Source organism: Typha latifolia, chromosome 3 (genome assembly GCF_019914945.1).
Source record: "Typha latifolia isolate L0001 chromosome 3, TyphaL0001v2, whole genome shotgun sequence".
Lineage (NCBI taxonomy): Eukaryota > Viridiplantae > Streptophyta > Magnoliopsida > Poales > Typhaceae > Typha > Typha latifolia.
Window position 1 is genome coordinate 2,698,731 of NC_133088.1, and position 12,982 is coordinate 2,711,712.

General features: G+C 39.1%; 2 protein-coding genes and 1 long non-coding RNA gene across 3 annotated transcripts; 2 read left to right on the forward strand and 1 right to left on the reverse strand.

The window, feature by feature from the left end:
• Nucleotides 1-2,035: 2,035 nt before the first annotated feature.
• Nucleotides 2,036-4,461, reverse strand: LOC140784611 (uncharacterized). Its single transcript, XR_012108296.1, has 2 exons — nucleotides 3,708-4,461; nucleotides 2,036-2,481 (listed from the first exon to the last, which is right to left on the reverse strand). It is a non-coding gene; the product is annotated as an uncharacterized lncRNA (long non-coding RNA).
• Nucleotides 4,462-4,742: 281 nt separating this feature from the next.
• Nucleotides 4,743-6,614, forward strand: LOC140785123 (probable ribose-5-phosphate isomerase 3, chloroplastic). Its single transcript, XM_073132865.1, has 2 exons — nucleotides 4,743-5,240; nucleotides 5,950-6,614. The coding sequence occupies exons 1-2, from the start codon at nucleotides 4,848-4,850 to the stop codon at nucleotides 6,385-6,387; spliced, it is 831 nt and encodes a 276-aa protein (XP_072988966.1). The 5' UTR covers nucleotides 4,743-4,847; the 3' UTR covers nucleotides 6,388-6,614.
• A 4,356-nt stretch (nucleotides 6,615-10,970) lies between these two features.
• Nucleotides 10,971-12,968, forward strand: LOC140785197 (protein IQ-DOMAIN 19-like). The gene is made up of 3 exons (XM_073132969.1): nucleotides 10,971-11,640; nucleotides 11,731-11,973; nucleotides 12,052-12,968. Exons 1-3 carry the CDS (start codon nucleotides 11,236-11,238, stop codon nucleotides 12,709-12,711), a joined length of 1,308 nt encoding a protein of 435 aa, XP_072989070.1. The 5' UTR covers nucleotides 10,971-11,235; the 3' UTR covers nucleotides 12,712-12,968.
• The last annotated feature ends 14 nt before the right edge of the window (nucleotides 12,969-12,982 follow it).

Here is a 12,982-nt window from a genome sequence, read left to right on the forward strand (position 1 = left end):
AAAAATTCGGGCATCTGCAACTAATAATCATAACTTCTTTCAAATGGTGACCTGATGATGAGACTGTTCCTCTATCAGTCTATCGTCTTCAGGATCCTTGATGTGTGCAGAATAAAACAAGGAATGCACGGTAGAATTTGTAGGGGTATAGATTGGTTATTTTTTATTTATTAATTTACATCTCTCAATCTTAATGTCTTATTAGTGAGAGAGGTGGAATGGACCTCAAGATAAGACTGTTTTGACAGACATGAGGTGGGGTTATGCCCACTGTTATTGGGTCTAGACAAAAGCTACTTTTGACCAAAATAATGCAATACTTACTTCATGCTTTAAAGCTGGGAAATTGAATAAGTTCATAGCTATATTCCTAGATTAGTACTACTTGTGGCATAGTTGATGGATCCCAAATGGAATACGTAACAAAATAATAAAATAATGTAACATATGTTTTTTTCTTCTCTATCCTCCCCTCCTCTAGCACCGCCGCTCCATCTAGCGTGGCGCCGGTAATGTCTTTTGGCCCTTTCCCCTCTCTCTCTCTCTCTCTCTCCTCCGAAAAGATGAGTGTTTTCCTCAAAAAAGTCGTATTCTCTTCATCTCCTCTTTCTTCAGTCTTCTCTACCTACCTGTCTAGCTGTTGGATAAGATGCCCTCACCGGCATTCAACGAGAAGCGAATCGGTGGACCTTGTTCCCTTCCCTTGGTATCCCCTTTGCTCGCCTCCTACCGATGACAAAAGTGGAAGGAGCCAGTATTGGCTTGGGTTACAAGTTAGCTCAATGGTGGTGGTGGATATTTGATTTTTATGACCACTCTCCTCTTGTAGAATTGGTTCTCGAGGAGATGATATCTTCTTTTCCCTCCTCCACTAGCATGCCGTCGAAGGCAGCGCAGCCTCTCTCTACAACCGTTTGGTTGTTTCTCCTTTCCTGCTTTGTCTATGTCTATTATTTTCAATAGGATCTCTGGGTTGCAATTAGGTTATATGTGTCAGATCTTTGTGTGGCCTCCAAGAAACCACAAGACTTTGACCCTTTTATATCTATGTTCTTGCAAGGGTTGACTTTGTTGAAGAATATTAGACCTGTCAAACCTCTTGTTGTGCCTTGTGGAGTAACCAAGTTGGGCTTGTCTTCACGGTGCTTAGTAATTATTATTTCATGCTTGATACTATATTTTTATATTGTCCAATCTCTATCTCTATTTGTAGTTAAATGATCATTTTAATGATATGAGCCTACGGGCTTTTCTTTAGAAAAAGAGATAGCATGTCGAAACATGATTGATATAGCTGACCTCAAATAGTTGGAAGAATATCTATGTGGATATATATTATGATAGTACTCTTAAATTGTATTCCTACCTATCTGCAAATGAATGAAGGTCATAATTCGAGCCAAATAAGAAAAATCCAGACCCATTTATCAAATCTCAAATATGCAATCTTTTTGGATGGATATCATCAAATCACTTCCACTCCTAATGCTGTGAGAAATCTGAGAACTAACTTTTAGAATTTGGGCGTCGAGGAAAGATGGTTGCTTCTCTCTTTTTTTCAGTTGTTGCTGAAAAAGTCCGAAAATTTGGATTGATGGAGACTTAGTCAACTTAAACGTGTTTATAAGCATTATTGTTTAGAGTGAACAAAAGGAAATATGTATCGATTCAATGCTCTAGGCACTGTTCACTTATGCAATAACAAAATTCTACAAAAAAATATATTCTAATTTTTAAAACCAGAATAAGAGATCTAATATTAGTATAAATTATTCTATTGTTTAGTTAGATACTAGTATAAGAAACAATAATTACATTTGGCGTGATATAAATTAATAAAAATAGTATATTTGTATTAAGAATTGATGATATTTTAAACTAAATTAACAAAAATACCTTTAATTAAATGTAGAGTAGTAGTAATTAGGTGTTGTCTAATCTAAAGACAATGATAATTTTAGACAATTATTCAATTGACTTTTTAAAATTATACAGAATAAGAATAAAGAGAATAATAAATAATATGGCAAAAAAATTCAAGTTATTGTTTAGTTACTGCACCATAAAAAAAAAACTTATTCCAAAATAAAGTTGTTTTTCTAAGAGGGAAAGGGGGCTTAGGCTTTTTCTTACAAAAGAAACCAGTTCAACAGACAACAACATCAATCTAACTTGTGATACCTAACAGCAAAATACGATAAAAAAATATACTCGTTTCCATCTTCTAGAGTAGAATTACGAAGGGAGGCAAATTATTAGAGGAAAAGGGGAGGGAAATTAAGCATGCCCACATATATATCTCTAACCGTCCAGATGTAGTAAATACTTAATGGCTTTGACACTGAAAGCTGATATCGATAGATGTTTCATCTGCCAACCTAAAAAATGAGGCTGCAACGCTTCTTGATCTCTCTATTTCTCTTTGAAGATTACTGCATTCTGTCAACTTGGTAAAAGCATTCTATCAACTCAGAGCAAGACCTGTCATATATACTCTTATCACTTCATCAAATCCTCAAGCAACCTCCAGAATGCACTAAACAGATTAACAAGATTCCAACTCGGAAAGTGACACCGTTGAGTTACCAAGATGAAGTAGTACTTCTCCAAAAGATTAAAAGAAAAGATGATATATGGCACATAGAGTTCACTTTATGAACTGGGGTCGTTATTTCGAGTTATTAAACTTGGTACATAAAAGTCTACTTAAGAAGATATATCACCGCAAGAATTACTGGGCCTTCTCAATAATTCACAGTAGCTGCAATAACGCAGGTTGAAAACCTAGCAGTAATGAGGGGTTTTATTCAACACTACTTGGAACATTCAGTTAATAATGCAAAACTGGGGATACATGGAGTACCTACGCATTTGTAAAGTTAAAGCTAATTTACAGTGTATATGTTAGCTCTTTTAAGAATCATATTATTCGCAAGCAAAGAGAAGGCTAAATTATGCTTAGATCCATGAATTATAATTTAGTATTCACCTGTACCCTCTAAAGAAGAAAAAAGAACCCGACACTAAGACCTCATGAGCCATCATAATCTCCATAAAAAGGTAGCATAATCTCCCTGAAAGGTAATGCCGTGACAAAAAGTTGGTTTTACGAAATTACTCTCTATTCTCATGCACATTGGGCTTTAGAAAATGATAGTTTGATAGAGATTGGAAAGATAAGAGCAAGAAGTAATTGAAAGCAATATCATGAAAGAACCTGGCATTGGGAGAGAAAAGTTGAGAGCAGAGAGAAGTTGAGAGAGATTTCGAGTTTGAGAGGAAAGAGAGTAATGAAAATTGTGGAGACCACTGAGAGGAAAATATTTGATTAAGATTAAAAGGGAAAAAGTAAAAATGTATTAGTGTAGGTTTCTGGAGGAAGATGAGGTAATTTCGACCCAAATGAGAGTAAAAATTGGTCGCATTCTATTCACATATCAATTTCAGATGGAAAAACAAATGGTATACTAATAGAAGAGTTATTTTTAAGTGATACGGGGTTATAGTTGAGGTGATCTAGGTGTAATTTACTCCGAATCGAACAAACTACGTACGTAATTTTAACCAATTAAATTATTTTTAAGGGCTATCAAAGATAGAAACGAAATTAAGAGATGTAAAAACCTAAAACTAGAAAGCAAAATTAAGCATGCAACAGACATCTAACCAAATGAATAAGTATAACGTCACAGATTAATAACTTGTACCTTCAAACCCTTGTATAGCAGTAGCAGACGATCATCGAGAAATAGAATGCAGCAATAAAAAAAAATTTGAACTTCGAAAATAAATACAACAGATAATATCAAAACCCTAACTCCACAAGTGTTCAGGAATACCTTCAACGACCCCCCAAATGCCAGCTTGAGCAATTGAGTGAAAGGAATATTAATCAGAAACTTCTCATCCGCGTCATTCTCAAGATGATAGCGTCGTCATCCCCGTACCTCTTAAATCGATTCAATTGACAGTGGAAAGAAAAGTAAACAGTACAGAGGAAAACCTTGAGAAGAAAGAATCAAGATCACGGGGAAACGAGAAAGCGCGGCAAAAATCGAGAAGCTGCGGCCTTTGGGTTGATTGACTTCTTTAAAGGAATGGGAGAGGCAAATAGCTGATGCTCTCGCGACGTGCGGTAGACTGGTAGTGGTAGGGAGGGGAACTGGTAAAAGGCGAGAGAGGGGAGGGGAGATCGAGAGGGAAAGAAAGGGCGGGGTTTTAGGCCGGCGCTTGTGATCCTGGTGCGCCGCGCCTAGATCATGACTGTCGTGTCAAGATCTAGCTCGAGATGAGACCCAAGAACCCGGAATGGATTCGGTGCAGGTTGGGGGGACGTGTGTTCAATTGGTTTTGTTTGAAAATAGGAAAGGAAAATGCAGTCCATTCGACCATATCAAATCCAACTTCAAATCATCTGATTTCATGACATATATTGAAATTCATCCAAATAAACTAAAATAAATTAAAATATCATCACTTAATAATTTCAAACTTTTTAGATAAATAAATTCTAAATCAATTTAATTTCCAACAATTGGATGATCCCAAAACATGGTGGAAGTGTGTTTAGTAAAGCCAAAACCCACTGAATCACACATATCTTCCACAACACCAAATTTTCCTCCCAAGGCTAATCTTAAATATTGGTGGTCATGTGATTGGATCACAGCCGCTCATCATGAATCACACACATCTTATTCAATTCCAAAAAGGGACCCACCAACCCCATCCCTTCTTCTCCCTCGAAAACCCACCAAACCCGATAGCTTCCAATCGCGGACCATCACCACCTCCACTAAAAAAAACCCCTACTTTCCTCGATCCAAATCCTAATCCCTCCTCCTCCAATGGCCACCTTATCCTTCCTCCCCTCGCCCTCCTCCACCTCCCTCCTCCGCCGCAGTGGCCTCCCCCATACCTCCCCCTCTCGGCGCACGATAGCACCAATCCGAGCGCTCTCTGCTCCGGTAGCTCTTACCCAGGACGACCTCAAGAAGCTCGCGGCCATCAAGGCCGTGGAGTACGTGAAGAGCGGCATGGTCCTCGGGCTCGGCACCGGCTCCACCGCTGCCTTCGTCGTCGCCGAGATTGGCGCGCTCCTCTCCTCCGGTAAGCTCACTGGGATCGTCGGAGTGCCCACCTCGAAGCGCACCTACGAGCAGGCGTTGTCGTTGGGGATACCCCTCTCCACCCTCGATGACCACCCGCGTATTGATCTCGCCATTGATGGGGCCGATGAGGTTAGAATCTCTGGGGTTTTTTTTCCAAGTTTTGGGGAAATTTGAGATTTTTAAGCTGGTCGGTGCTCTATTTGACTAGAATTTTTTTTGAAATCATGCCCATTAACAATCATTTAGTTGCTGCATCAATAGTATCTATATATTCTTTCTTGGTCATAATTGAATGGCAATTGCGCTCGGTAATGACAATACGTTGGCATAAGTAGTTGCAATCTCTAATTTATACTTAAGGTCAGATCTCTGATTTGGATTGTCTTGGCAACTGCTATCTGGTCTCTTTAGTTTCTGATAAAAAGTTCAGAATTTTTAGCTTGGTAGTTCCATGTTGACTAGAATAAAATTGGGATTGTGCCCATCACCAATTACTTATGTTTGACACCAATAGTAGCAATCAGTTCTTTCTCTTGTTTTTTGATTTTTAGTTTTTGGTCTCTCTAATTGGTAGAAAATTGTGGCTTCTCGAATTCTCTTTGTATTTAGTAAATCAGAATTGAAGTAGATATGATGAGTTATAAAATGCAGTTAACTTATACTTTGTCTAAATTGTGGAGTTGGTTGATATGATGAGCCACCATTTAGAGAATTTACCATGTAAAAATTGATAAATGAATTTATACTTCTTGCTTCTTTTAATTTCATGATTCACAGTTGTCTACATGAGTATTGCTTTTGCTTGTACTTCAACGTTATAAACTTGGGAGTAAAACAGGTTGATCCAGAGCTCAATCTTGTCAAAGGACGAGGAGGGGCTCTTCTTCGAGAGAAGATGGTTGAGGCTGCTTCTGATAAATTTGTGGTGGTTGCGGATGATACAAAACTTGTAACTGGTTTGGGTGGAAGTGGACTAGCAATGCCAGTGGAAGTTGTGCAGTTTTGTTGGAAATATAACCTGACGAGGTTACAAGAATTGTTTAAAGAAGAAGGATGCGATGCAAAGCTCAGGCTGGATGGCGACGGGAAGCCTTATATTACAGACAATTCAAACTATATTGTAGATCTGTACTTTAAGACACCAATCAAGGATGCAACAGCAGCAGGAACAGAAATCTCAGCATTCGAAGGGGTTGTCGAGCATGGATTATTCTTGGACATGGCAACTGCAGTGATAATTGCAGGGAAGGAAGGCGTGAGTGTGACCACTAAGTGAGTTTGTTGGAATTTGACAAGTGAAATATATTGAACTTCTCTCTTGTTACTTTTGGGATGTACTGTAATTTGTTCAATAACCAAAAGTAACGTAGGCTTCAATAAGCTGTGTATTTTTCTTCAATTTTCCCTTATAATGAGTTGAATTATTTCACTCGGAAAAAAAGGAACAAGGGGGTTATCATGTTTAAATAACATTGTTGCTTCTCTTTTGGGTTTTTTTTGGCACATTCTCTTGTTGATTGAAGTAACCAAAAATGATTTCGGTTTGCTTATTGTTTGCTTCACTCGGTGGCCTTTCCATCCGAGAGAATGCCGAAGTGTCTGTATAGACTCCTTAGCATCATTCAAGAGGCCACATCGACCAAAAGAGATTCACCATGCAACTATAATGTTCTGCCCTCGGAAGACTTCCATACCTTTTGAGTCAAATAGAGCATACGCAGAAAGAAATTACCAAATTTTTGAGAAGAGGTGAGAACCAACAGAGGAGAGAGGCTTCGTAGATTACTCAATTACATAAGCTGAGAGAGAACAATTGAACAAAGTCTGAGAAGAAGAATCAATGAAAACTACCGAGGTTCTCGGAAAGTCATGCAAAGAAAGCTGCTACTGCGCGCTCAGGAAAACTACCGAAGTATTTCTTTCTTTTATCTTTCTTTATTTATTTGTAACGGAGATCGCGGATCACGCACAGTGAGAGTGCAAGAGTTGTGTGATAGGCCCCCCAAGAGAGGATTAACATCTTTTGCCTTCTTCTACTAAACATGCACGGCTGCATGCAATCAGAACTCCGAGGAATGTAACAGCATCAGGGAGCCATTTGCTGCTGCCATGCATGGCAAGACCTCTAATCATTGTACTCCAGGCTAATAGAGCCTTTGTGGGCATCCTGTCAATCAAACACTAAGAGAGAGAGAGAGAGAGAGAGAGAGAGAGAGAGAGAGAGAGAGAGAGAGATCCATGATTCCATACTTTGAATACAATTCTGCAAGTGAACAACTTAAGTGAGCATCCATTTTTATGTTGTGTCTCTCAACCTATCAAAAGCAAAGTATCCATTTTGAACAAGACTGGCTTCTTCTTTTATTTTATTTTATTATTTTTTTTTTGTATACACTGCTCTGAGCTCTCTTTTGTGACAAAAACTTGAGCATGTTTTTTTTATCATGATCTCCTCAGGCATATTCTGGGCATGCTATGGAAATCTAGAAATAATTCATTGAAGTGTGAAGTGGCGAATGGTTATATGTTAATGCATGGATAGCCATTTATATTCTTTTTAGTTCTCTTTAGACTTATTATCTAATTATTGGATTATATTTTGGGATTTTGAGATACTTACACTAAACCCCCTAAATTAATGTCAATTTCCGTATGCACCATCTATTTCTTTTTTCTGAGCTATAAAACGCTCTCGATATAAAATAATTATTTTATCTTCAATTTTTATTTTATTTTCCTCTTAAACAAGGATATTATCTCTTCAAATTAGAGCACCTAGTCAGCCTGAGTTCTTATCCTAGCCTAGACCGATAACTAATTGGGCTCAATTTCAAACCTACTTGGCATGAACCGGGGTAGGTAGTAAGGGTCGGGCTAAATTCTCCCAAATCTACTTATAACTAATTTATTGATGACAAGTACCATAGATTATGAAAAAGATTGTTAAATTTAGACGAAAAAAATTAGCAGTTATAACATAATTAAAAGATCGAGGGTCATATATATACTACTATATAGTGATAGAAAGCATAGTAAAGTTGAAAAAAAAATCCTCTTTTTGAATAGCCAAAAGCTATTTTACGAACAATCCATGACGTAGCAGGCCATCTACCATCAGATCGCCCATCAAATCTACAACAACCAGCCAAAAAGTGGACAGTGGCATTTGATCAAACACCAAGCGGACGGTCAATAGATCTCATGGCCCCCATCAAATACCGACTTAGCCATGCATCGGACCAAAGATCGAAGACAAGATGCAGCAAGAGCACGAGCCACAAATCAGAAGATGGCACGTCAGCAGTCACCCCCCGCTCGTAGAAGAATTTTGATCGAGAATTCCATAGCATTGATCAACTGTTCCAGTCCCAAGATTAATCCAAGATCTTGAAGGGCATGATCGAGTGACATGACCCACCTTGCAGTAATAGATCTTCCATGTGCCATCTTCTATAAAGTAAAGTACACACCTATCAACTCCTCAAATGAAAATGATACGATTCCCTCTCCTTTAAGCTAGGCATCATGTGATGGTTCCCTAATACCTCACAATCCTATCTCATGAAACCGCCATTATTGTAGTGAAAACTCTCCTCCTCCTCCTCCTCTTCTTCTTTTTCTTCTTCTCACCCAATATGTAAATATAATAGAAAACAAAAAACAAAAATCTTTTATCCAGTATCGCACTTTTTCACTATTGGAGATATCTATAAATATGCTTATTTTGTCCTTTATATACCTACAATATCCCAGTACTGGCCATGTCTAAGAGAGAACCTACAGAGAAATATATATAATAATAATAATAAAAGTTATAGGGCCGGGTTGCAAACTAACTAAGGTACAGACAGTCACAGGTGTTGCTGCTAACTTTCCTCCCAACAAAATTCTTGTCAAATGGAAGAGTAGGGCATGGGCAACTGCATGTGATTGCCAACTACTCTTGGCCTTCATCAATCATATGCAAGGCAACAATGGAGCAGCCTTGGAGGGACACAAAATGGCCCTTAGTGGTATTGTTAAGCATCTATCTATCTATCTCCCATGCAGAATTAATGTAAATGTATATTGTTGGGTCTTGTTTCTAATTGTTACTTTAAGTGAAGGACTTGCAGTGAATTCTGAGCTAACATTTCCTAAGTGCACTTTATTAAAGTTAAAAGTAATTACCCTGTAATTTTTTTTTAATGATTTAGCATGCTAGGGTTAGCAGAATTGTAAAGAGTAAAGAAAAATCGACTCTCATACTGTACTAGATAATCTGTTGATCCACAAACTTATAGTTAATTTAACAAACTAATAACGAGGTATACCTCATCATTTGTCTTAAAAAAAAACTCCATTGAAACTGATGAGCAGCGAGGGGAATCTCTCTCTCTCCATATATCCTCAATTCTTCTTTTCAAAATACCACTCATATAGCTGTATCCTTTATTGAAAGTTAACACAAAAAATGAGAAGGCCCAAAGCGACATTCCTAGCGCCAAAAGAGACTAATCAGCACCACTAAACACTAATCTGTGCAATTAATGCAATCCCAACCATGCATTCATTTGGGTGCACTCCTAAGGAAGACGCCAAGCAAGCTCCAGGCTAGCACATTTAAAGCTGAGAAGCCCCACCCCACAAGCATAACTCCTCTAACCACATGCTGAAAAGGAACGGAACGGAGTAAGAAGGGATTAAGAAGACAAAGTGGTCAAAGTTGTCATTGGATCTAGGTCACTGACTGTAGTCTAGTGATAAAATTCTATCTATCTATCTATGATAGAGATCGTGAGTTTAATTCTCTTGTTGATGTTAGGATTAAGAATTTTCACTGAATCATTGATTGTGACTCATTTTAAGGGTCAGTGTAGTTGTCCAATCTATGTATTATAAAGGATTACTAATCCTTTTATTTGGGTTTTGATTAGTTTAAGAGCTTATCAATTATAAACAAACAAAGAAAAAGTTGGTTTTTGGATCTTGAGCTAAACAAAGTAGGTAAATGCTTGTAAACTTTATATTAGCTCCATTGGCTTTGGTGAGCTGGGCCATGTGTCAAAAAATATTAAACTTGCAAGTGGGGCCCGCCATGGCATCGGAACAAAACCGTGTATAGGCTTAGAGGGATGGCCCAGATTTTGACCCAGTCTGAGGACGACACGTCGGATCAATGGTGACGTGGACCAGGGAGTAGTACTGTACTGATTCCTGCAGTTTCTTTCCTTCCCCCACATGGTTTTCCAGACCACCCATAATGATTTTTTTTTTCTTTTTTTTTTTTACTTCTCACTTTTCATGTACGTCCTTCTAATTTTCGTATTTTGTCTGCATACTCCTAGAAAGCGAAAACCTTTTTTTATTATAAATATCTGTTGACAGAAAGCGAAAACCTTTCGGTTAAGGGTACGTGTAAAAAATTACAGGAGTACTTTTGCAATTTTATTTTAATGTAATCATGCCTAAATTTATTAAATTTAGCTTATTTTCGCATATATTAATTTATTTTTAAATATTTTGATCCTTCGATTTTTTTAATGTGTCTAACCTTTTTGACGGAATTGGTAGAAAATATCAGATAACTATTTTACCATATTCTTCTCTATTTTTTCTTCCTTAAAATAAATATACATGATTTAGAGCGTATAGATATAATTATTTTTTTTATTTTCATTTTCTTAAATAGCGCCATATATTTCGGTGATTTTATGATAAACACAATCTAACATGCGCTCACGAGCTATTTAATAGGAATATCTATATGAAGGGCTTTGAAATGTATACCAAATTTAGAGGGATAGAAAGATGCATGTAAATAATAAATTTTATATCGGTGTAAAATATAAAAAATCCCTTTCTTCAGATAGCTAGCCTACTTATGGTTGGTGATTCCATGGAGGAGAAGAGTTTGGTCAAGAGAGAGAAAGGAATCTTTAGGCCAAATCTACTGCACTGGCAAAAGCCTTGGCAGAGAAATCACCAACAATAAACAAACAAAAACCCAGGTCATACACTGCGATGTTGTAGCCAAGAGAGAGAGAGAGAGACAGAGAGACAGAGAGACAGAGAGACAGAGAAAGTAAACTGAGCTTAGCTACTCTGCCATGGCACATTCCATTGGAAAGCTCTAGTGCTGGCAATGGGAAAGACTGGAAAATGGCTCAAAAGCTTCCTCACTGGCAAGAAGGAGAAAGACAAGGACAAGGACAAGGAAAATTTCCCTGCCCAAGTGCAACCCCCCAAGGAGAAGAGGAGATGGAGCTTTCGCCGACCGCCGCCGCCGCCGCCGCCGGCCGCAAAGGACATAAATTCCATGGACCCACTAGTCTCTGCATCCATCCATGGGTTGTCCGACAAAGATCTGGATCGGAAACGGCAAGCCATGGCCGTGGCGGTGGCCACGGCTGCCGCCGCCGATGCCGCCGTCGCAGCTGCGCAGGCTGCAGCCGCGGTGGTGCGCCTGACCACGACCGCCGCCAGAAGAACTAGCGCTATCGAAGAAGCTGCTGCTAAAAAGATCCAGACTGTGTTCAGAGGTTATCTGGTATTCTCTCCCTCTCTATAATCTCTCAATCCCCTGTTTCCAAAGTTGGATGCATAGATTGTATCTCACATAATCCACGTACTTCCGCAGGCTAGAAAGGCTCTGTGTGCATTGAAAGGTCTGGTAAAATTGCAAGCTTTGGTGAGAGGTCACTTGGTGAGAAAGCAAGCTACTGCTACTCTGAGATGCATGCAGGCTTTGTTGGCAGTTCAAGTTAGAGCTCGCGCGCAAAGGTTGCAGATGCTTGAAGAAGAAAAGAGCAGCAGCAGCAGCTCGCAAAAGCCACCAATTCATAGAAGATCTCCACTCCGCTCTCCCTACAAGCAATCCCTTGTAAGTTTGATGCAAAATTTTAGTCTTTTCACGATGCCCAAGTAGTTGTTTTCACTGATGAATTCTTGCTTTCCGTAGGACATGGATAGGAACACAGAGGAGAACGTCAAGATTGTAGAGATGGACATTGGAGAGACAAGGAGCAATCCAAAGAGCAGGCATAGCTACTCAATCCCACAGACTGATAAGTTCTCAGGATATGGTCATAACTACAGATCACACCAGAAATTTTCTCCAACTCCCTCGGCCTTGACTGACATGAGCCCAAGAGCTTACAGTGGGAGATTTGATGAGTTCTCATTCATCACAGCGAAGAGCAGCCCTCCTTATCTATCAGCATCTTGTATGTCCGATGTAACTAAGTCATCCTTTGCGACGGCGCCGCCTGTGTCGCCGCAAGATTCCTCCCCCTTCTTCCCTAACTACATGGCGAACACGGAATCTTCGAGGGCGAAGGCTAGGTCGCAGAGCGCACCGAAACAGCGGCCTGACACCTCCGAAAGGCCACCGAGCAGACGTCGGGCGTCGTTGGAGGGACGTAATATACCGAGAGGCGTTCGAATGCAGCGGTCGTCGTCGCAGGCCGGTTCAGCAGAGGTCATGCAGTATCCATGGGCTATCAAGCTTGACAAGTCTAGTATGTCACTCAAAGACAGTGAGTGTGGTTCTACAAGCACTGTGATGACAAACACTACATACTATAGATCTCTTCTAGCATCTGAAACCAGTATGAGATAATTGCTGAAGCCTTTACATTGTCTAATAAGCTTCCAACGATGAAGTGTTTCTATCAGGGAGGCCTAACTATTTGAGAGTCGCGTGTTTCTTTGGAGTGTGTGTTGTCTTTGGATTGAAGTAGGAATGTAGGATGTTTTTTTTTCTTTTCTGTATGAAATTTTACTTTTCTTCTGACTGTAGAGTTTCATCGTGTACTTGGACAAATTACATTGCTTATTGACTGCAATGATCATCATCGAATTATTTCTTCTCTTTAATTTGATTATAGGGT

What these genes read in the sequence shown, in the direction of transcription:
- LOC140785123 (XM_073132865.1), top strand. Translation starts at nt 4,848, where the DNA reads ATGGCCACCTTATCCTTCCTCCCCTCGCCCTCCTCCACCTCCCTCCTC. An exon ending in CCATTGATGGGGCCGATGAG is followed by an intron (nt 5,241 to 5,949) that starts GTTAGAATCTCT and finishes GGAGTAAAACAG; the next exon opens with GTTGATCCAGAGCTCAATCT.
- LOC140785197 (XM_073132969.1), top strand. Translation starts at nt 11,236, where the DNA reads ATGGGAAAGACTGGAAAATGGCTCAAAAGCTTCCTCACTGGCAAGAAG. An exon ending in CTGTGTTCAGAGGTTATCTG is followed by an intron (nt 11,641 to 11,730) that starts GTATTCTCTCCC and finishes GTACTTCCGCAG; the next exon opens with GCTAGAAAGGCTCTGTGTGC. An exon ending in CTCCCTACAAGCAATCCCTT is followed by an intron (nt 11,974 to 12,051) that starts GTAAGTTTGATG and finishes TGCTTTCCGTAG; the next exon opens with GACATGGATAGGAACACAGA.